General features: G+C 38.7%; 1 protein-coding gene across 8 annotated transcripts in view; it reads right to left on the reverse strand.

Annotated features, from left to right (window-relative positions):
* Nucleotides 1–1,677: 1,677 nt before the first annotated feature.
* YAP1 (Yes1 associated transcriptional regulator) overlaps nt 1,678–22,315 on the reverse strand; it is a 132,749-nt gene continuing 112,111 nt past the window's right edge. For all 8 annotated transcript variants that reach the window (XM_055422882.2, XM_055422878.2, XM_055422880.2 and 5 more), the window contains 3 exons: nt 10,287–10,417; nt 6,794–6,906; nt 1,678–5,287 (listed from right to left, as the gene is read on the reverse strand). In XM_055422882.2, coding sequence (XP_055278857.2) covers nt 5,049–5,287; nt 6,794–6,906; nt 10,287–10,417 — 483 coding nt within the window. In that variant the 3' untranslated portion in view covers nt 1,678–5,048. The remainder of the gene's footprint in view (nt 5,288–6,793; nt 6,907–10,286; nt 10,418–22,315) is intronic.

Raw genomic sequence — 22,315 nt, forward strand, 5'->3', positions numbered from 1 at the left:
AGGCCTGGTGTGCTGTGATTCATGGGGTCGCGGAGAGTCGGACACGACTGAGCGACTGAACTGAACTGAACTGAGTATTATGTTTGCCAGTTTAAGGCTATGTTTATGGTTAGAAAATTATTAATTTCACTTGTACCGGAGCTTTTAGTATCCAGATGTTATGGCAAAAAACATTCCATGTTTGATTTGGAAAAACTGCAGCACTGTATGTCACAGAATTCTCATCTGATTAACTCAGCAAATTTTTGATTGAAGAGTATTGTTAATGAAAGTTTTCAGAACTATTTAAATAAAGAAATTAAATGGCAAAAGCTTAAAGCAGGACAGGGACAAGTCGCCCTACCAGAGGTAAGGTTGATTCCAGAAGCAGCAGTGTGTGTGCAACCCTGGAGCCCAAGAGAGCAGGATGAGGATTTACCCTAAATACCAAGGAAAGCCAGATTTTCAGTCTAAGTGATGGCTGCCAGGACCAGGGACAGCCTAGCTGTCATTATAGAAGGAAAGAACATGTGACAGGGTCCTTGACGCTGCTCTTCTTTTACAACCTCAGCCGACAGGATGGAAATCAAGGGATAACTCACTGGGCAGCTCACCACTTCCCATTACTAGTCCTTATTCTCTCTAGAGGCTGTTTTCCCCAAATCCAAATTAATATATTATTCTGAGAATTTTACTGACTCAGACTGACTAAATCAGTTACCTGAAGGCTGTACAATTCTGGTTCACAGACTCCAGAAGGACTGTAAGTCATCCAATATAAAGCGCACCACCTCTTAGAGTAGCTCCCTAGTAAGAGGGGCAATGTCTATAGACACACAGTATGGTTTTGTGTTAAAATGTACAACCAGTAGGGGTTGTGCATTTTGCAGAAGGGGAACAATCAATTTCAAGTTCCACAAAATGTTTTACTATCATAAAGAAATTATACATAATAAAACACTGTTTTCAGACCTGCCTCACCAAAAACATGTCAATAATTAAGATATTATATACACACAGAAATAAATGATTTTCAAAAACAAATCTACTTCTTCAAAGTTCACAGCCTACCACTTAAATCTGTGTTTTAATTTATGAAATAATACCTAATAATTTCATAAGTATTACAGGGATTCCCAGGTAGCGCTAGTGATAAAGAACCCACCTGCCAATGCAGGAAACAAGAATCGTGGGTTTGACCCCTGGGTTGCAAAGATCCCCTGAAGGAGGGCACGGCAACCCACTCTAGTACTCTTGCCTGGAGATTCCCACGGACAGAGGAGCCTGGTGGGCTATGGTCCACAGGGTCGCAAAGAGTTCGACAAGACTGAAGTGACTTAGCATAGCACATTAAGTATTCTATTTTGGAGATATAAAACCAAAGGTTATTTTGAAAGAAACTACTATTTTCTTTTGTGCTATTAACACGTAGTAAAATCATTCAAGACTGAAGGGGATACAGTTCTGCTTATACACTTTTATCAATGAGGATGGTTTACAGGAAGAGTACAGAACATAAAGTTCAAAGAATTATATCCACACTACAAAAGTTCCAAGTGCCAAACCAACCTTAAGTTTAACCTGTCTGCCAGTTAGTTACCACTATAATCACCTTTTTATTATTGTACTTGTTCTACTGGAAGACCCATTAAGAAGCCAAAAGAGTTTTAAATATATTAATCGTTAAAAACAACAAAGAAGAGTTTAAAGAAAGAATATATTTGAACCATATAAACAAACAAAAAGGTATTACATACGAAAAATAATGTAACAATTTATGTAAGTACCTAACATATGAGCATGCTCTTACATCTAAAACAAAAAATAAAAAGGTAACATTGGTACTATATATATATATTTGACAAGTGTGCATTAAAGAATTCTCTAATATAAAACATTTAAAATGTGGAGAATATTTTGCCAAGACACAGAAAACAACTGTTAAGATAGGCACACCCACAATTCTTATAAAAACGTGCTTATGGAAGATAAAATTGATCTGAGCATTCATTTCTTAGATGAGAAGAAGCTATGAAACTGTAAATCACTGGATATTGCTTCCCACTTTTGCACTGAGTTTCAACACTGATTAGTATAAATTATGAATTACACGATTAGTTTTATTTTTAAAATTTTAGTGTTTCTGCCAAGGTTCCATATAAAATGCATCTATTTAGTATGAATACTTAAAACAGCAACATCATTTGTATAAAAGTTATTTTCTAATTTTTTTTAAAGCACTATTGTTTAGAAAATAGTTATTATAACAAATAGTGCTCTGGAAAATCTGAAACTACAAATCAATATGCTCCATCAACCATAAGTAGATCTAATAAGCCCTAACTAAAAAGAACACAAATGTAAAAAGCTGATAAATTTAAAGATTATAAAATTGGTTTATTGTAAAAGCAATTCAAGAATACCCAGTTAAAATCTTATTCCAATGCCACCCAATACAACCAAAAAGCAGTTAAACACTTTTACATTAGGAACAAGGACAAAAAACAAGGAAGACCACATCAAGGCTGTGATTCAAACTCAGAAAGAGAAAGGCTTAGGTCTCCTTCAGGTCAGTACAACGGGCACAATTAGGTCAAAGCATCATGTCCTCAGACACCACGGTGCTGCTACCACACTGAGGTATAACTGGGTAAATCCAAGTTGAGGGGGAATGAAGAACTCCATATTTTTGTTTTGTGGGTGTACTTGAGTGATTGAAATTTTAGGAACGACTGCCTGTAAAGACAGCAATATGCAAGACAAGTTTTTATTGAAGAAAAAGCTTATAAAGTTCTCTATCAAGGTCCCACTAAATCTTCACAAGCCCCCTCCCATTTTCCCACCCTCTTCCCTAATCTAAAGCTACTCTGCTGATATGTAAGATGAGATCTTAATTTGTGGCTTAATGGCAAATTGTAGGCACTCCTTCTAAGTAGCTTTGATCTTCTGCATATAAAAAAGCCAACATGCTGTATCATCCATCCATAAACTCAATTATGCATTCTAGGCAGAATTTCATTATTCCTCTTAAAAAAAAAATCAATACATCTATCTCCACAGTGGCCATTTCCCCCCAGACTTAATTCAAGATTTAATCTTTCTGCTGTTTTAATAATAGCCTTAGAGTCAATTATTACAAATGATCGACCTATGAATCAATATATATAACACAACTGCATTTTGAACACTGAAATTACCTAATATAAAACTTTACTTCCAATTTCTGCAATCCTCTAAACTGAAGGGTCAAAATACTTATATTTTGTAATCAGAAGAAAAAAACAACAAAAAACCCACCTGTTTTCCTAAGCTGAGGCTTTTCATAGCAGTTTTAGCCAGGAAAAGAGAGATTTTATGTCTTATTAACCCTTGAAAATAAGGGCTTACTCTATAAACACTGGAAGACCCTTAATCGTAGAGGTGCGAGGTGATGCCACTATAATGCACAAGCAGGTATTACTTCATAGCTTATATTGAAGGGTTGATTCATGCTCATTTTGTTCCTTTAAAAATACTCTTTGGAAAACATTATTATTCCTGTAGACACATACTCTAGTTAAATCTTTTCCAGTAAAAATAAAAGTATAATCGTGATTATCTCTATTTCTTTGCTAAAATCAACTAGTAATATACATTAATCTGATCACTTCACCAGCTAACTTATGACCTTACAGTATCCCATATACTATCCAGGGAAAATTCTCAGCATATAAAAGTAGGAGCAAGACTTATAAGTAAAAACAATTTTGTAGGCAATATTTCGATGTTGTCTTTAATGTGTTCATTATAAAAGAGAACTAAACTACTAGATTTTACTTCCAAAACTAAGGCAAAGTTTATCCTCCAAAGCTAAAGGGGATAATAAAGCCATTTTTTGTTTACTTCTTTCAAATTCAGCAGATAATATCCACTGTGTGCCCAGAGGGCATACAGGACTCCTCGAGGCACTATCCATAAGAACAGCCCTTTCTAGAACACTAAACCACCACCACCTGCACACTACCCCAACCGGATTTAAACTACTCGTGAAATATAAACTACTAGTCTTGTATTCTAAATGCATACATTCATAGCTACCATTTTAAAATAAATTGGAAAGTAGGGAAAACTCAAAAAAAAAAAAAGATACATTCTGCTATCACACTATTATAAACATTATAAGTGTGTGTGTGGGTATATATAAAGAGAGCTGATTACCAAGATTTAAATAAGATGGTAAAAAAAACCAGGACATGTAGATTTACCATAACTGTCCCAAGCCACAAGTATAAACAGATGCACTACAATAGTAATTTGCCTAGATTCTGAGGAAAAAAGAAAAACCCCTAAGACAATAAAAATCCCGATGAAGACAAAAAAAAGAAAAGAAAAAAAACCCACAATAAAACCCACCAAAATCTATACTAGAGTATGTGGCAATAATTAATATATTTCTATGGAAATTATCTCAAGCCTTATAAGCTCCTAAAATAAAATCAAGGTCACTATGTGACTAATGAGAGCACTAGGAGGGAAAAAAAACCACTGAAAGTAAAACAGTCTTCAGCCTTGGTTTCAGCTAGCTCTTCAAATCAGTCTAAGTACTAAACATCAGATACAACATTTTTGGCTTGTAAGACCAGTAAGTCATGTTTTTCCACTGGCCAAAGGCAGCTGAAGAACAATTGCTTGAACAAACTAAATGCTGTGACATGAAGCATTTGACTTTCAAGTCTGAGTATTTAGTTAAAATGATTGGTGAACATCTAACTGGGCAAAAGGAATGGCATCCATCATCCAAACAGGCTCACTTCCCCCAGCCCCCAAAACAAACAGTAGTTATAACAGCAAAAGAAACAAAAGTTTTTTTTTTGATTCCTTAGAGCCAACTATGGAAGAGGTCAGCAATATATTAACAGCAGCAATGGACAAGGAAGAGCAAAATAGTGGATGAAAGAATCCTGCTGGACGTTTGTTCATCTTTTTCTGTATTAGCCAGAAGACTGCCCCTGGCTTAACTGGAAATTTCAGGTACAGGTCTTATCTCCTTAGATCCTTCACAGATTGAAAATTCAGTCTACCTGAGGGCTCTATAACCATGTAAGAAAGCTTTCTTTATCTAGCTTGGTGGCGGCCAAAACAGACTCCATGTCGTTGAGGATGTCGGAGCTCAATGCTTCTTGCAGGCTCGGCATCAGCTCCTCCCCTTCTATGTTCATCCCATCTCCCTCCAGGGTTCCGAGGTCCACGTTTGTCCCAGGAATGGCTTCAAGATAGTCTGGGAAACGGTTCTGCTGGGAGGGCAGGGTGCTTTGGTTGATAGTGTCACCTAGATGGATCAGGGAGAGAGAGAAAGAAAACAGGTCCTTTTTGAAAAGCCGACATCATGTGAGCACAGAGGTACACACGCACAGGGAAAGCAACGCACTCCTGATGGACTTCCTCCACTGATGCCTATAGTTTACTTCAGGCCAAACAACCCACAGACGGCAAAGTACCAACGCCAAGTTTCCTTCTGCTTCATCTGTTCAGATACTGAACAAATCTGACTGCTTATTACTACATGCTAAGCACTGAAAGGGGTCCTGGAAAAAAATTCGTTGAAAAATTATATACAGCAAGAGAGAAAGAATAGGCATGACACAACAGCATCAGCACTCGACTCTGTTCCAGGCATGTGCCACCATAATAAGATAAAACATAGAGACGAATGGTGTATACCTGTCTTTCTCTAAGTACACACTGGGGAACAGAATAAAATAAAAAGGCTGCATGAAACTCTATCCCACTCTTGGGAGAGTCACGACAGTAAAACCACGCCTCCCACAAGTCCTTGGAAAAGTAAGTCTTTCTAGCTTTGCTTACAGGTCTCCCAAACTTACCTGGCCAAGAAACCTTTTTTGCCCATGACGACGTTAACATTCATGAACACTTCAATTGAATATGTTATCAGAAAAACTAACATAAACCATTAATTGTTATAAAAGTTTAGAAAGAAGAGAGAAATGGGGGAGAGAGGAGTAAGGAAAAGTGTTAGAATGAGATGGGTTTGAGGTGACTCGTACGGATGAGTTAAGATCCAGATGAGGAGAGGGTGGTGTGGACTCCCAGGGACACTGACGCCATGGGCTGGATGCATGCTGGCACAGAAGCCCTGCCAAATGCTCCCAGAAGCGGCCAGCTGAGGGGCCAGCTAGCCGGAGAGCTGCTTCACTGCCCAGCCAGCTCGTGCCCTCTGATAACTGCCAAGTCCAGGTCAAAGGGCAAGCCACAGGAGCAAGGGTTCTATCATCACCCCTGGGGGGCCGGTTTTCAAGCTCTCGCAACTCTTCTAATAAAGGAGGTAAGGTCACCACCTAGCCTTTCCAACCGGCCAACCTGAGCCCCGCATCACCTAAGTTGGACAAAAGACCCTCACAAAAAGAGGGAAGCAGACAAAGAATCACATACACAGAGAGACATATGAATCAAATACAGTGCTCTCGTTCCACAATTAAGAATGAATATCCATATAACAGAGACTTCTAATATGGTCCTCAACTGCCCTGACCATTAACCCAATATTTTAAATTAACTCAATATTTTAAATGCTAAAATAAGTCATGTCAAATAGAGATAAGACATCCATGGACATTTAAAAACTTGGAAAAGACTTCAATTACAAATGTTATTTAAAAAAAAAAACAACAACAAAGCAGGGCTCAATTAAGTTTACAGGATCTTAATTGGTTTTCTTCTGAATACTCTTGGCTCACTAATAGTTTATCAGACCTGGCAATATGATGACTGTATCTGACTGAAAGCTAGAAGACCAAGAGGAGCAGAAAGCACCAACCTGTATCCATCTCATCCACGCTGTTCAGGAAGTCGTCGGGGGTCCGAGGGACGCTGTAGCTGCTCATGCTCAGTCCGCTGTCCGTGCTCTCGTCACGAGAGTGATAGGTGCCGCTGCGGAGAATGAGGTCACAGACCAACGCGACACACGTCAGAAAAGATTCCAGGGTGAACACATAAACAGTACCAATGTGATTCCCGGAGGATGCGTGAAGACTCCTGCCCTGCAGCATCTGAAACAAGCGCTCTCCTTCAGGGCCTGTACCAAGCTCCTGTGCTACGAAGCGAAATGGAAAAGTTGATCCTAATTCAGACGGGCAACCTCAGGAGGCCAAAATTTCTCCTAAGGTTCTGTAGTCATAAGGGAAAAGCAAGATACACCCAGCTTTCCTGAGTGACCGGAAACCCTCGGTGTAACGCCGTTTGAATTGGGGGGCTCCACACAGCTCATCTGTCTCAAGGTCTCCATGCTCCAAGCAGCAGTGGTCACAGAGATGGGTCAAAACACAGCTTCCAGGTGGTACTACGACAGGCCTGCACTAGATTCCTGCTGAATTCCTCGGCTCATGCAGAGAGGTTAAGCCAGAAAAATGAACCCTAAATAAAGAACCAGAATTTCTTTTTGGACTGGGCCAAAACAGATGAGTCACTGCTGATAAGAACAGAACTCACTAGCTTGATCTCCTTGCTTCTGTTCGGGAAAGTGGGGGGAACCCCGAAGAAATACCTCAGCATGAAATAGGAGTCCTGAGAGTTCCAAAGGAAGGAACTGATTAAAAACAAAAAACAAAACAACCCTGCAAGGCACAGAGCTTGAGAAAAACAGAACCAAGACAGATTTTACTTTAGGCTGAATGAAAAGGATCACAGATCTGCATACAAGTATGGCAAACATCCTTAGAACATTACTTTCATAAATAAAACACTTCCCTAACCTAGTAGCTCGTAGACACTAGGTGGCATCGACAGTAAAATTGGGGGTTCTAATTCTATAAAATCTTACAGCAAAGTGTGAAATAAAGGCAACTGTAACTCTTTAACAGTCTGACTACAGTGTGAACTTAACTTTCCTCACAGCTGGGATGTCTGAAGAGCTGTTCAGTTTACACGAAAATTAAAAAATAACTAAGCTTTAAAACTTAGCTTTCATAGTTGCTCAAGGTTGAGAGCTCAAGCCCCTAAACTTCTCCCTTACATTACTCAATGTACTTGCCTGGTTCCCCTCTTTTTCACACTGTATATTGCAACCACTAGTTTAATGCTTCTGTCATATTTTGGCAAGATTCGAAAGCCGCACACAAATCCAAGAAAACACAAATTTGCCTCTGAGACCATTTGTACACAATGCAGCCACTTCGGAGAAGGCCTCAGGATGTGGTTTGTTTTTATTTTGCCTGACTCGATCTGGGACAAAGGCCTGGTCCCTAATCATGACGCTATTCCCACTGCTCACCACGGGGCACATATCAAGACACTCAAGACTCTGTTACAGAATGGCTGAATTTACACAGTTGTTCAGAGTTCTTTCCAGGCCTCAGGGGAAGCACATGGGCATTCCTGAGGACAGAGTTCACAAGGCCATTTCCCTGATTAGGAACTGCTCCCTGCACCCCCATCTCCCTTCAATGACATGCACTGAGCATCTGCTACTAGGTGATAGGGGTGAGACAAGGCTGAGGAATCAGAGGTTAACAACAGCCTACAACTGATGCTTTCTGAGAGGCTCACAACTTCAGGGAGGGAGGGGAGCAAATACATATACAAGGGCTACGTGAGCAAAGTGCTTTCAGAAGAGAAAACTTTCAAAGTACAGGGGAAAGGTTTAATGGAGGGGAATGCAGAGCTGGCCTTGGAACATCTGAGTGAAAGGGAGACGACTGAGTGTACAACCACCACCAGAGTCAACTCCATGCCGTTAGGGGAGCAAGTGCTTAGAGTTTAAGGAGTAAATACAGGCATGGGGGTTTCATCCAAAATTTCTGAAAAGAAAAATGCTAGAGTCAGATGTGTGTTTTAGAAACTGAGGTATTACAGACAGGAGACATGGGATTCTGCCCTGAGACTAGCAACTTTGGGGATAATTCACTCTGTGTTCTTCACCAGAAAATAGAATCTTAAACTGTAGCTCAGCTTTTATCAAAAGTTCTAAGAATTTGCACAAACGACTACCAGGAGGCTATGCGGTCTCCATCCCTCTTTTCTAGATGGTCTCATTTTATCCCTGGACCAATAAACACAAGCCTTCAATGACATGGGTACTGGAATTACATTGATCTGAAATTTCCTCTGTGGGGGAAAAAAGGGCTGTGGCTATGACTTTTCCTAATTAACCTCAGAATTATAATCTTCTATAAATACACTCAATTATTGGCAGGACTTTAAACTGCATGTGTCAGAGAATAAATACAAAACTTAAATACATTTTAGATGGCCTTTGAGTTGTCCTGTTTTCAATGTCATTTGTTTCCAGGAGTTTTTCATCTCCCTTTTGATTTCTTCTTAGATGGCCTTTGAAACCGAACCAGTCAATCAGGCCACCAGCACACTAATCTTAAGAAAGAACAAGTTTATTGGACTCAACATTTTGGTATGACAAGATATCTTGTTTTTCTTCGGGTCTGGATGTTTTCAACTCAACTTGTGAGAACTGAAAGGGTAGCATAATAACCTTCCTAAATCAATATACCTTTCAACATTCTTAAAAGTGCACTGTCTAAAACTGATTACAAACAAAAGCAAAGACCAGAAAGCATTTGTTCCTTATTTTAAAAATTGAAACTGCATAAATATTTGACAATCTACAAGAAAGAACTGTAGTCAAGTCTTAGTTTTAAATGCCTTTCTAGGCAAAGATGATGATCTGTCTCAGCTTGCAGTTTTCAACACAGCACTACATATAATAACATCTTTGCAATATGCCTGAAATCCAAGATTTCTGGTAATTCACTAAAAATCATCCTTAACCGTGCTATTTTTGAATACTCTTTAACATTAACACATTATTTGAAAGAGACACAACCTTACTTTTTATCTCCTTGACCTATAGCCCGTAAGAATATGAGGCCTTACAGTGCTCCTGCAGTGAAACTTCTCAGGTTGAACACTTATGTGGAAAATTCCTTCCAAAGATCCTCATAATGCTGCCCTAAGCAGGTTTAAGACGCCCCCTTTTTTTTTTTCTGTTTTCATAGAAAGGCATTCACATGTTCTTTCATGATTCTGCAAGTAACTGTTAGTCAACAGCACAGGCATAAGCAAACACGTGACTCTGAGTAAGGATCCCCTCTACAAGTCTGAACAGCTCATTTCCTCTCACAGCAGCCAGCGTCTAATCCTCAAGCTTTATTGTGCGAGCCATTTATGGAGAGATTCATTTACAGCCGTGGTTCTTGGCCCACACGGATGTTCAAACAGCTTATTATATATAAGCACTAAGGAGAACACCGTAAGCTGTGATTTTTTTCAGATGCTGGCCAGCAGCAACTCTTACCAACCTGTTAAGAAAGGGATCTGAGCTATTGGTCGTCATGGTTCTCAATTCCTGAGACATCCCAGGAGAAGATACTGGATTTTGAGTCCCACCATCCTGCTCCAGTGTTGGTAACTGGCTACGGAGAGCTAATTCCTAAAAAAAAAAAAAAAAAAATCAACACAAACAGAATCAATCCAGTAATTAACCAATTTATCATTAAAGTAATAACCCTGTACATATAAAGCTTAAGTATTTACATCTAAAAGTTATTGAGTTGACTAGTCAGAAGGACCAAGTTCTTCTCTCCATTTTAAGTCACTGAACATTAAATTATATGAACTGAAAGTTTATCCAGGCTTTTTAACCCCCCAACATATACTTAACTAACTTAACTACTTAGTTTTCTCTCGTTATTTTCTTTATTCTGGCAGACATGCCTAAATCCCTCTTTTAGAGTAGGGTGGCAAGTCTGACCAACCCTCATACGGTTTCATACATTTGGCACCAGTAATAAAAATAAGGTTAAAAGAACAAAATTTGGTGATTTACCAAGACACCAACACTCCTCACTGCCTTTCTGCACTGTTTTACACTTTGGTATCAGGTGACTCAATCTGACTTCAGGTTTTTCAGTCTTGAGCTACTGATATCTTCAGGGGTATCCAACAGGTTCTCACCAGGATACCACCTGGAAACTGAGCAAAAGCTGTGAGCCATTACTATGATTGTTTCAGAAGGCCTGCCCCAACACGCTTTCAAACATTCTAGGTCTCAGCTTTTCATCTGCCCAGGGCTTCAAGGCTAGTGCACTTCACTGTGGCCAAGCCCTGCACCTTCATTACCAGCTCGCCCTTTTCCTCACCTTTTCGTCCATTCACTGTACCCTTTCCTGAGGATTTCCACTGTGCCTCTCAAGCTCTCATCAACATCTTCTGCTAGAGATCAGCTTTCTCCTCCTCGACAGTTTTGGTCTGACTTGAAACGTGGCTTTCTATCACAAAGGACACTACCCCACTCTTGCAAGTGGGCAAGCCTGCTCACTGAGGCACACACCTCCTCCAAGACCCTCACTCCCAGGGCACTGCTGGGTCCAGAGGCCATGGAGGTATTCTCTGAGCTCTGCATCGACATTTCTAGACTTGGCAACAATCACTTTTTACCCAGGTTTCTCCCTTCTAGATATACCATCCTTTAAATGGTTTCTTAGCCACAAAGTCACAACAGAACGCAGAAGGTCTGTGAACTTCGACGGAGAAAAAAGTTATATCTTTATTTTCATTAAACTGCAACTGAAATTTAGCATTTTCTTCAATTATGTTAGGCAACAAACAGTAGTATTTACTATACCTCCGATTTTTCATCAGTAGAAAACATTTTCATAACATACTCCAGTTATTAAGTTTCTTAAAAATGTTCATTACGATTCCAATATTAGTCATAAGACATGCCACGATATCTTATTACTTATACATTATGCAGATGATTTATTCAACATGAGAGCTGTTATTTTCTGGATTCCAATGATCTTTATCCCCACATACCTCAAAATCACCCATTTGTACAGCCAAGACCTTGTTATTCAAAACCAAACCTGCCTGGACAATCTTTACTCATGTTTGGGACAACGATCAGTGTTTCACTTCATTGAAACTGCACTTTACCACTTGGGAACTATCAACACCCATGCACAAAATCTATACAGTAATCTAACGTTGAAATTCCTGGATTTCTACATTGCAACAGTACCGTTCGTTACTGTATTTCAATCAGCAGCTCCCTTGTCACATCCTGAACTGGTATAGGAAGTTCTTTCCCAGAAATCTTACACATGCTCATCCTGCTTTCTGGGACCATATTTTTCTTTCCACCCAGATCCACCCAATAAGAGGTAGAACTCTTACAATTCCAGTTTACTGGCTCTTTTCGCCTACAAGCTTGAACTCAGGCCTGCTCATTTTATTTATTCCTTTAAAATTTGCTGTAAACTGTATTTATTCCTGGCTGTGCTGGCTGGGCCTTCCCTGTCACGTGAGGGCACCTCTTTCCCTGTGCGGCGGCCCCTCCTGCTGCAGAGCGCTGCTCGAGCGCGGAGGAATTGGCAGGGGCGCATGGGGTCCAGTGGCCCTGAGACCTCCTCTGAGTGGGGGGTTGAGTCTGTGCTCCCTGAACTGGCAGGTGGACCCCCAACCACTGAACCACCAGGGAAGCCCTGAGCGGATCACTGTAAATACACACTAGTACCTTTAAGATTCCTGATACACACCTAAATTTTGTTTCAACACTGCAAATTCCAACAATCAATACTAAAAATATGCTTGCTTCATTTCTATGCTGAGATTGCTAAGAAATGCTAAGAGAAAAACCATACAGCTATCCAGATTATCATAAATTAATTCTCTGGTCTTGGCTGGGCCTCTAGTACCACTTACTGTTTTTTTTTTTTTTTGGGGGGGGTGGTTCTTGGTTACTTTTTCTCACATTCTCATGATTACTACTCCAAATCTGGCACACTCTCTCAAGTCCCTGGTCACTCACGTGCTCTCCCTTTCTCCAGCTCCCTCCCATTTAAATCAGGACCCTAGAGGTCATCAGCCACAATCACGGTTTTCTGGTTCCCCCTGTCACCCTGGGCTGCTCCCACAAAGCCATCTTCATTCATACTTACTTTACAACTTCTCTTCCAGGCTCAAAAAATGGATTCCCTACCGCCACCTCCTGTTCTGGGCCAACCCACACTCCTAGTAGCTTCTGGGGATCTCATTTACTTGTTTTGTCTGTATCTTCTCTCTCTACCATGACCCAAGCCCTACTTTCATCTCACAAAGTAACAACTGACTTTAAAACAGTTTGTACTCCCCACAGACTGTAGGTCTGTAATATGGCGTGTTTTCCTCTGATACTAAGTCTTTCATACACTCTTGACTAAAAAAAAACCAAAAAACAATACTTCTCTTATATTTAAGATCCAGTTACCTTCTCTAGGTAATTCTCCAGAATGACTACATCTCCATCTTTAGACTGAATTAGACAGATGGACATTATGTCTTTAACACCCTGTTCAGTTCAGTTCAGTCCCTCAGTTGTGTCCGACTCTTTGTGACCCCATGGACTGCAGCACGTCAGGCTTCCCTGTCCATCACCAACTCCCGGAGCTTGCTCAAACTCATGTCCATCGAGTCAGTGATGACATCCAACCATCTCATCCTCTGTCATCCCCTTCTCTTCCCGCCTTCAACCTTTCTCAGCATCAAGGTCTTTTCCAGTGAGTCAGTTCTCTGCATCAGGTGGCCAAAGTATTGCAGCTTCAGCTTCAGCATCAGTCCTTCCAATGAATATTCAGGACTGATTTCCTTTAGGATTGACTGGCTTGCTCATTTGCAACTCCATGGACAGCAGCAAGCCAGGCTCCCCCGTCCATCACCAACTCCTGGAGCTTGCTTCAACCACATATCCATCAAGTTGGTGATGAAATCCAACTGTCCAGGGGACTCTCAAGAGTCTACTCCAACACCACAGTTCAAAAGCATCAATTCTTCGATGCTCAGTTTTCTTTATGGTCCAACTCTCACATCCACACATAACTACTAGAAAAATCATAGCTTTGACTAGATAGGCTTTTGTTGATAAAGTAATGTCTCTGCTTTTTAATGTGCTGTCTAGGTTTGTCACAGCTTTTCTTCCAAGGAGCAAGCGTCTTTTAATTTCATGGCTACAGTAACCATCTGCAGTGATTCTGCAGCCCAATAAAATAAAATCTGTCACTGCTTCCCCATCTGTTTTCCATGAAGTGATGGGACCAGATGCCCTGATCATAAGTTTTTCGAATGTTGAGTTTCTTTTTTTTGTAGTTAATTTATTTTTTATTGGAGGCAAATTATTCTACAATATTATATTGGTTGGTTTTGCTGGAATGTTGAGTTTTAAGCCAACTTTTCCACTCTCCTTTCACCCTCATCAAGAAGTTCTTTAGTTCCTCTTCTTTTTCTGCCATAAGGGTGGTGTCATCTGCATATCTGAGGTTATTGGTATTTCTCCTGGCAATCTTGATTCCAGTTTGTGCTTCACCCAGCCCAGCGTTCTCATGACGTACTCTGCATATAAGTTAAATAAGCAGGGTGACAATATACAGCCTTGATGTACTCCTTTCCCAATCTGGAGCCAGTCTGTTGTTCCATGTCCAGTTGTAAATGTTTTTTCTCAATTTGCACATAGGTTTCTCAGGAGGCAGGAAAGTGTCTGCTATACCCACCTCTAAGAATTTTCCACAGTTTGTTGTGATCCACACAAAGGCTTTAGTGTAGTCAATGAAGCAGATGTTTTTCTGAAATTCTCTTGCTTTTTCTATGATCCAGCGGATGTTGGCAATTTGATCTCTGGTTACTCTGCCTTTTATAAAACCAGCTTGAACATCTGGAAGTTCTTGGTTCACATACTGTTGAAGCCTAGGTTGGAGAATTTTGAGCATTACTCCGCTAGTGTTTGAGATCAGTGCAATTGTGCAGTAGTTTGAACATTCTTTGACATTGCCTTTTTTTGGGATTGGAATGAAAACTGACCTTTTCCAGGCCTGTGGCCACTGCTGAGTTTTCCAAATTTGCTGGCATACTGAGTGTAGCATTTTCACAGCATCATCTTTCAGGATTTGAAATAGCTCAGCTGGAATTCCATCACCTCCACTAGGTTTGTTCGTAGTGATGCTTCCTAAGGCCCACTTGACTTCACATTCCAGGGTGTCTGGCTCTAGGTGAGTGATCACACCATCATGGTTATCTGGATTATTAAGATCTTTTTCGTATAGTTCTTCTATGCATTCTTGCCACCTCTTCTTACAATCTTCTGCTTCTGTCTGTCCTTTATTGTGCCCATCTTGGAATGAAATGTTCCGTTGTTATTTCTAATTTTCTTGAAGAGATCTCTAGTCTTTCTCATTCTATTGTTTTCCTCTATTTCTTTGCACTGATCAATGCAAAGTTCAGTTCACTTCAGTCATTCATTCGTGTCCAACTCTTTGCCACCCCATGGACTGCAGCACACCAGACTTCCCTGTTCATCACCAGCTCCCAGAGCTTGCCCAAACTCATGTCCATTGAGTTGATGATGCCGTCCAACCATCTTATCCTCTGTCATCCCCTTTTCCTCCCACCTTCAATCTTTCCCAGCAGCAGGTGGCCAAAATATTGGCGTTTAAACTTCAGCATCAGTCCTTCCAATGAATATTCAGGACTGATTTCCTTTAGGATGGACTGGTTGGATCTCCCTGCAGTCCAAGGACTCTCAAGAGTCTTCTCCAACTCCACAGTTCAAAAGCACCAATTCTTTGGCAGTCAGCTTTCTTTACAGTACAACTTTCACATCCATACATGACTGCTGGAAAAACCATAGCTTTGACATAAAGACCTTTGTTGGCAAAGTGATGTTTCTGCTTTTTAATATGCTGTCTAGGTTTGTCATAGCTTTTCTTTCAAGGAGCAAGCGTCTTTTAATTTCGTGGCTGCAGTCACCATCTGCAGTGATTTTGGAGCCCCCCAAAATAAAGTCTCTCACTGTTTCCATTAAGGCTTTCTCTCTCCTAGAATTCTTTGCAACTCTGCAGTCAGATGGATATACCTTCGCTTTGCTCCTTTTTCTTTTTGCTTCTCTTCTCACCCTGAGTATGTCTATGTACTTAGCACTTAGTACACGCTTATCTCAGCATTTATCATATGATATATTCCTTCACTATTTCTTCTTTGTCCCTAAAGGTACAAAGTAAATAAATCAATGGATGCTTTGGAGCATAAAAGAGCTTCTAAATACTTCGATGAATTTATATTGCTATTAAAATATGAGGATGTTAAAAGCAATAAAGTTTAAAATGAGTAAAATTACAGGCTCCAGACATGGTCGATGCCTCAGGAAGAGGCATCCTTTTGTTTTCTGTGTACCTAGTTTTGAACTCCTTGCAACAAGAAGCAACTTAATAAGCTGAAACAACTTAATAAACTTTTCAACCTTCACAACTTTCTGTCTTATCCTTTTTGATCGTTTCTATTTTTTTAAGGTTTAATGCAGATAAAGCTAATTGCCATGTGCAAAATCTCCATGTTCTCATTCTGCCACATTGTTTGTTTGAAGCTGACAGATTTTCACTTCTTGCTGCCTTTAACAATGGAATTTCTACTGTCAGCAGACACTGAAGAACCAACTATCCACATTTACAAAGAAAGATAATTTAGAGATGTGAATAAGAAGGCCGATCTTTCTTATAAGTTGCCTAAGGAGATATCCAACTCCCTGAAAGGATACGGAAACATATACTTCTCATCAAATCTATTTTTGAATCAAGACTAAGAGCAAGTAACCTAGGGATTCATCTAAACTGAACTCGAAAGGAACAAGGGGAAAAAAATGCCAATTTACTGGGAGTGGTGGCAGGATGGTATTAGCATTAATAGTAGGGAATACGGCATGAAAACAAACACAATGTGGTAAGGCCAATAATACAAATAACATACACGTAGATTATAGAACCCACACACACCAGGTATGAATATTCAGCTGAGGTTAGAAACTTCGAGTTATAGGAAAAATAAAATCCCAAAAGCAACCAACCAGGGTTGATTAGAAGTATTTTTTGAAGTTTTATTGAGGCATAATTGATATGTAATAGTTTAGACATATAGTATCCAAAAATGGGTATATTTTCATATAGCTCAGTATTTGCTAAAAACAAAATGACTTCAAGTAACTGAAGTTGACTTGGTAACTCCCTCCTCAAAGCATTAATTCTTCTGTTAACATTTTCATCTGCTGTGAACATAATTTATTTCATGGACTTCAATAAGGAAGATCAACATTTCTGTTGACATTTTAAAGAAACTGTCAAGAGTTGGGGAGGAAAACCATATGTACTTATGTAGGAAAACAGGCCAAGTTCTCCCCCACTTCTTATATATAAGAAGTTTGAAGTTCACGTGAATATGAAAACAGTAAGGCCCACTTCCACATAAACACACACACACATCCATATGGAGATGGAAAATCGCAGCAGAGCCCGACTCTGTGCTTTGCCTCGTCAGGCTCTGAAGGTAAGTGAAGGTGGAGTCAGGTTAACTGAGAGAGTTTCTCCCTAAAGCTGTCCTGCTGCCAGTGAGGAGCAATCAGATCATGGGTTTTCACTGTGAGTAAGCTTTATAATGCCTTGTATTCTTAGCCAAGGGCTGCAAATGTGAAAGTGAACACACTGCGTAAAATTAGAAATTTTATAGTAAAATATTAAAAATGTTTCAGAGTGTACACAATTTTGCTAGTGACTTTGTGTGGTTAGTTGCTCAGTTGTGTCCGACTCTTTGCTACCCTATGAACTGTATCCCACCAGGCTTCTCTGTCCATGGAATTCTCCAGGCAAGAATACTGGAGTGGGCTGACATTCCCTTCTCCAGGGGATCTTCCTGATCCAGGATCGAACCAAGGTCTCCTGCATTGTAGGCAGATTCTTAAAGGTCTGAGCCACAAAGAAAGCCCAGTGCCTTTATAGAAAAATCATTACTTTAATACGGATAACTATGAAATGAAGTTACATAATCTGAATTTTTTAATCAAAAATATTTCATATAAACTTTCTTCATACTATCTTAAAATAATGCCTGTATATATCTACATATACAATGTAGAATACACCCATTCTATTACAATTATTAAAGCATTTTGGATGAATATGAACATTATTTTGTAATTGAGTAAATCTGGCGTGGCTATTTTAAAAATTAGCCTTGGGACATATTTGGATTGTCTACAAAAACTGACTTCAGTTGAAATGTTTCATGTTGAAAGTTATGTCTATCTCTAAAGAAGCTTTTTATCCCAAACAAATGTCTAAAATTAGAATACCGAGCTAAAAATACAAGTTCGTTAAGCTTCTCTTTTCCCAAAGGTAGTCAGAATAAATAGTATGATAGACTTTCAAAAATGGAGAACTAAGCAAGTTATTCCCGTGGTCATGTATGGATGTGAGAGTTGGACTGTGAAGAAAGCCAATCGCCGAAGAATTGATGCTTTTGAAATGTGGTGCTGGAGAAGACTCTTGAGAGTCCCTTGGACTGCAAGGAGATCCAACCAGTCCATTCTAAAGGAGATCAATCCTGGGTGTTCATTGGAAGGACTGATGCTAAAGCTGAAACTGCAATACTTTGGCCACCTCATGCAACGAGTTGACTCACTGGAAAAGACTCTGATGCTGGGAAAGGTTGGGGGCGGGAGGAGAAGGGACGACAGAGAATGAGATGGCTGGATGGCATCACCGACTCGATGGACATGAGTTTGAGTGAACTCCAGGAGTTGGTGATGGACAGGGAGGCCTGGCGGGCTGTGATTCATGGGGTTGCAGAGAGTCGGACACGACTGAGCGACTGAACTGAACTGACTGAAGCAAGTTATATGAAATTCAGCCAAAATTTATCATGCTTCTGTATTTCAAAGGTCAAACAGTTCTTTAAAGTATTTGACTTTTTCTAAAGGAAGCAAGCATTTTTAGCTCATTTTCTTCTGTAATAATACAAAAATGTGGTGACTTTTCCCACTGAGCCTGTAAATCTTAGCTAATCTGGGATGCGTGTGGAGCCAGGGCTATCTGCACTGCAAGTAAAACTTACGGACCCAGTTTGGTCTGGAGGGAACTTTCCAGGATGGTTTATGAAGGAAAACAGGATTTACCTGGTTCATATAGTGGACTTTTATGGACTCAAAATCTAAACATGAGCCATTGGTCCTTTTAAAATTTCCCTTCTCTTATTTAAATGGCAGTACCATTGCTCATAGGGTAAAAAAGATACTTTAAGAATATTAAGTATTTTGGCCCCATAAAAAAAAAAATCGATGCTTTGGTTCATGTTATTTAGAAAAGTGAGGAGAAAGGCAGTAGAAGTCAGTAGTCCGGAAACACTATCTATCAATAGGTGAACAGATCAACAACTGTAGCACAGCCCTACAATGGAATACTAGTTAGCAATAAAAGGGAATGAACTCTAGATATAACATGAATGAATCTCAAAATAATCATGCTAAGGTGAAAAAGTTATGATCCCATTCATAGAAAATCCTATAAAGTTAATGTCAACTTTACTTTCTTAAAGCAATTTTTTTCTTCAGCCAATACTACTTATGTCTCATTTCTGGATAATACATGGCACACAAATGAGTTTCCCCTTCTTGAACCCAATCAATTTATTTAAAGTAGGTTAGTTTAGTGAACTAGAAACCCAAATTTAGAAATGGAGAAAAACTCTAAAAATATACATCTTTTAAACAGTCTGCCTTAGTAATATCAGTTTATGTCAACAATTTTAAAAATAGAAGGAAAAAAAGCCATTTCCTCCAACCATTCAAGATAGGTTCTTGTCATACCCCATTTTCCAACACAGTTTTAAACCACCATAGAATATTTAATTGTCAAAAATTATTAAAACATTTAACCAATGTTGAGGGTGCTTTCTGGTTTTTTTTTTTTTAATATTTGTGGCATTTACCAAAGTTATCTTCAACTTCAGAACAACCTTTTTGAATAAAAAATGTGTATATATGGATTTGGGGATAGTTATGAGAACTGTATGATAATCTTAAATTCTTAAAAAGTGATAATCAAAATAGATTTGCAGCTTTATGTTCCCACAGCATGATCCTGAGATTCAATACTCTGACTGATCTCTTCTGTAATTTCTGCTACTTAATTGTGGTCTCAAAGTAATAAAGTTATTATAACATTCTTCAAATTACCATGATCTTAATAAATAAAACAAATGAGATAATCTATTAGAGTATGCAGAGCATGAGGTTGAATCTCCTCCCTTCTTATACAGTTTTCAATATGCCCATTAAAAATAAAATATTCATGGGAAAATACCAAAATGAATCTATGATTTATTCAATATTAGGACTTCAAAAAGGAGAGATAATCTTAGCTTTTCTAGTATCTGCTAACATAAAAGAGAGAGTCTGGAGGGAAAGAAAGCCAAAAATTTGCTATTATTAAATTCAGAAAAAAAAAATTGCAGTGATTATTTTCACATGGCTCTGAAAAGAGGTATTATTTTGCTCTATTTGACTAAAACTATGGACATCTGAATTTCTTCACCATTTTTGGCTAAGAGTGTAGTACAACATGTTCAATATTAATACTACAATATTAATTTTTATTTATTTATTTTTTATTAATTTTTTATCCCTCAAAACCAGTAACTGACCCTGGTGTGTATTTATTACTATATACATGGAATGGCAACTACACAATATTCATTAGTTGCAAAATATTTTTTGCTATATAAATAATTTCTATGAAGAGTAAAGCAATTACTTGCTCAAAAATAAAGTTAAGATATCTATACATAGCAGTCTTGTTTCTCTTTTCTGGGTTTTTCAAGAATTCTGATGAGGGCTCTTGGGGATGTGTTTTGACCTAGGCCTGATGAAAGCAATGGAGACTCTTAATTAGTAAAAGGGAAGGGGAAAAGGATTCCTCATGAGCGGGATCATGGCAACAAGACAGAGGTGTGCACTTGGCTGAAGGAAGGTAACTGGCTTAACCAGAATTGAGAGAAAGAAGACTACTGACCACAGACCACAGACGAGCCAGGCTGCAGAGTTTAGGCCTGATCTCACAGGTACTAAGGGAACCACAGGCAGTAAGAACCTCATTCTTAAGCCTGACAGGTAAAAACATTCACACTCGGGTGGGGGAACTATCTTTTCTCCAAGTTGAACATTACATGCATGCTCAATCTCACAGAGCAAAGACAATGCTTACAGTTTCAAAGTTTTGTTTTGTTTTTTCCTGAGACTAGAAACTGCTTTAGAAACATAAAAATAGCTAATCAGAATGAAATTAAACAATTTAAAGCTCTATGAGGACAAGTTTTTCCAAAATTATGCCAACAAACCCTAACAAAGGGAATAATTTCCATTTTTAACTAAGAAGATATACTAATGCCTTTAAAGTTGTCTTAATTTTTCAGAATTTCGCATTACCCTCACCCATACTGACACTAGCTTACATGACCAGAGAATCCTACAGTACAGAGAATGCTGCAGTACAGACATGTTTTGTTAATCCTATGCAGAAGTACTTAGTAATCTCTAAACATTTTGAAGTCTGATACCTTCCCACAGTCCATAGCAAATGAGCTATATAATTATAAAGTGATGTCACTGATTTCACTGTGCTTCTTAACTCATCTGTACTAATTTCTATTAGAAAAGTAAAAACAAATGAAAACAAAGATATCTGACAACTTTGAACAAAAGTGCCTGGCACTCAAGTATTGAATGGATCCATTGCTTTTTCTTCATTATTCCTTTGTACAGTCTGTTCTTTGAGACTGCAAAGTTGTTTCTTGCTTTCTTGATTATCCTGGTAACTTTATTTAAAGGCATCTTCACTTAAGACTGTTCTTTGTGAAAATTTTCCTGACATCTACATTAAGATAATCTAGAAAATAAGTAGGACAAGAAAAACACAAATACTTGCTTGATACAAATACCACCAGTTTCTATGTATTCGAGCAATTCCAAATTTAGCCCTATTTTGGAATTTCATACATTTTCCCAATTGTGCCAGGTAAATACACTGACAACTGGAACTTATATAACAAGCTAATAATATTTTGTTCTCCACATATGTGAAGCTAATTTAAAGAATAAAACTTTTTATAAAACCTATCTCTTTCAGGTTTCCAGCTCTGCCTTAGATAAATCTAAGGGATCAACACTGCAATCTTAATACCATACAAATTTATTGATAATAGAATTTTAATTTATAAGCCTTAACTTTTATAAAGCTTTACTACTAAAAGAAGTATCTAAGAACTCCTGATAATTTTAATGAGAGCAACCATTTAGACTTATACTGATGTATGAAATAAAGACCTAAAGGCAGTTCATTTATTTATCAGATTTAAAGTTTAAGATCTTAGTAGGAAAAAATAAACAGGAGACAATTTCAAAACATTTTAACATGGAGAACTTTTTGCTTGATCCCAAATCTCATTTGAATTAATTTCTGCTCCTATGTTTCCACTTTAT

The sequence above is a fragment of the Moschus berezovskii genome, chromosome 14, assembly GCF_049115385.1.
Source record: "Moschus berezovskii isolate FMDL1 chromosome 14, NW_MosBer_1.0, whole genome shotgun sequence".
Classification (NCBI taxonomy): Eukaryota; Metazoa; Chordata; class Mammalia; order Artiodactyla; family Moschidae; genus Moschus; species Moschus berezovskii.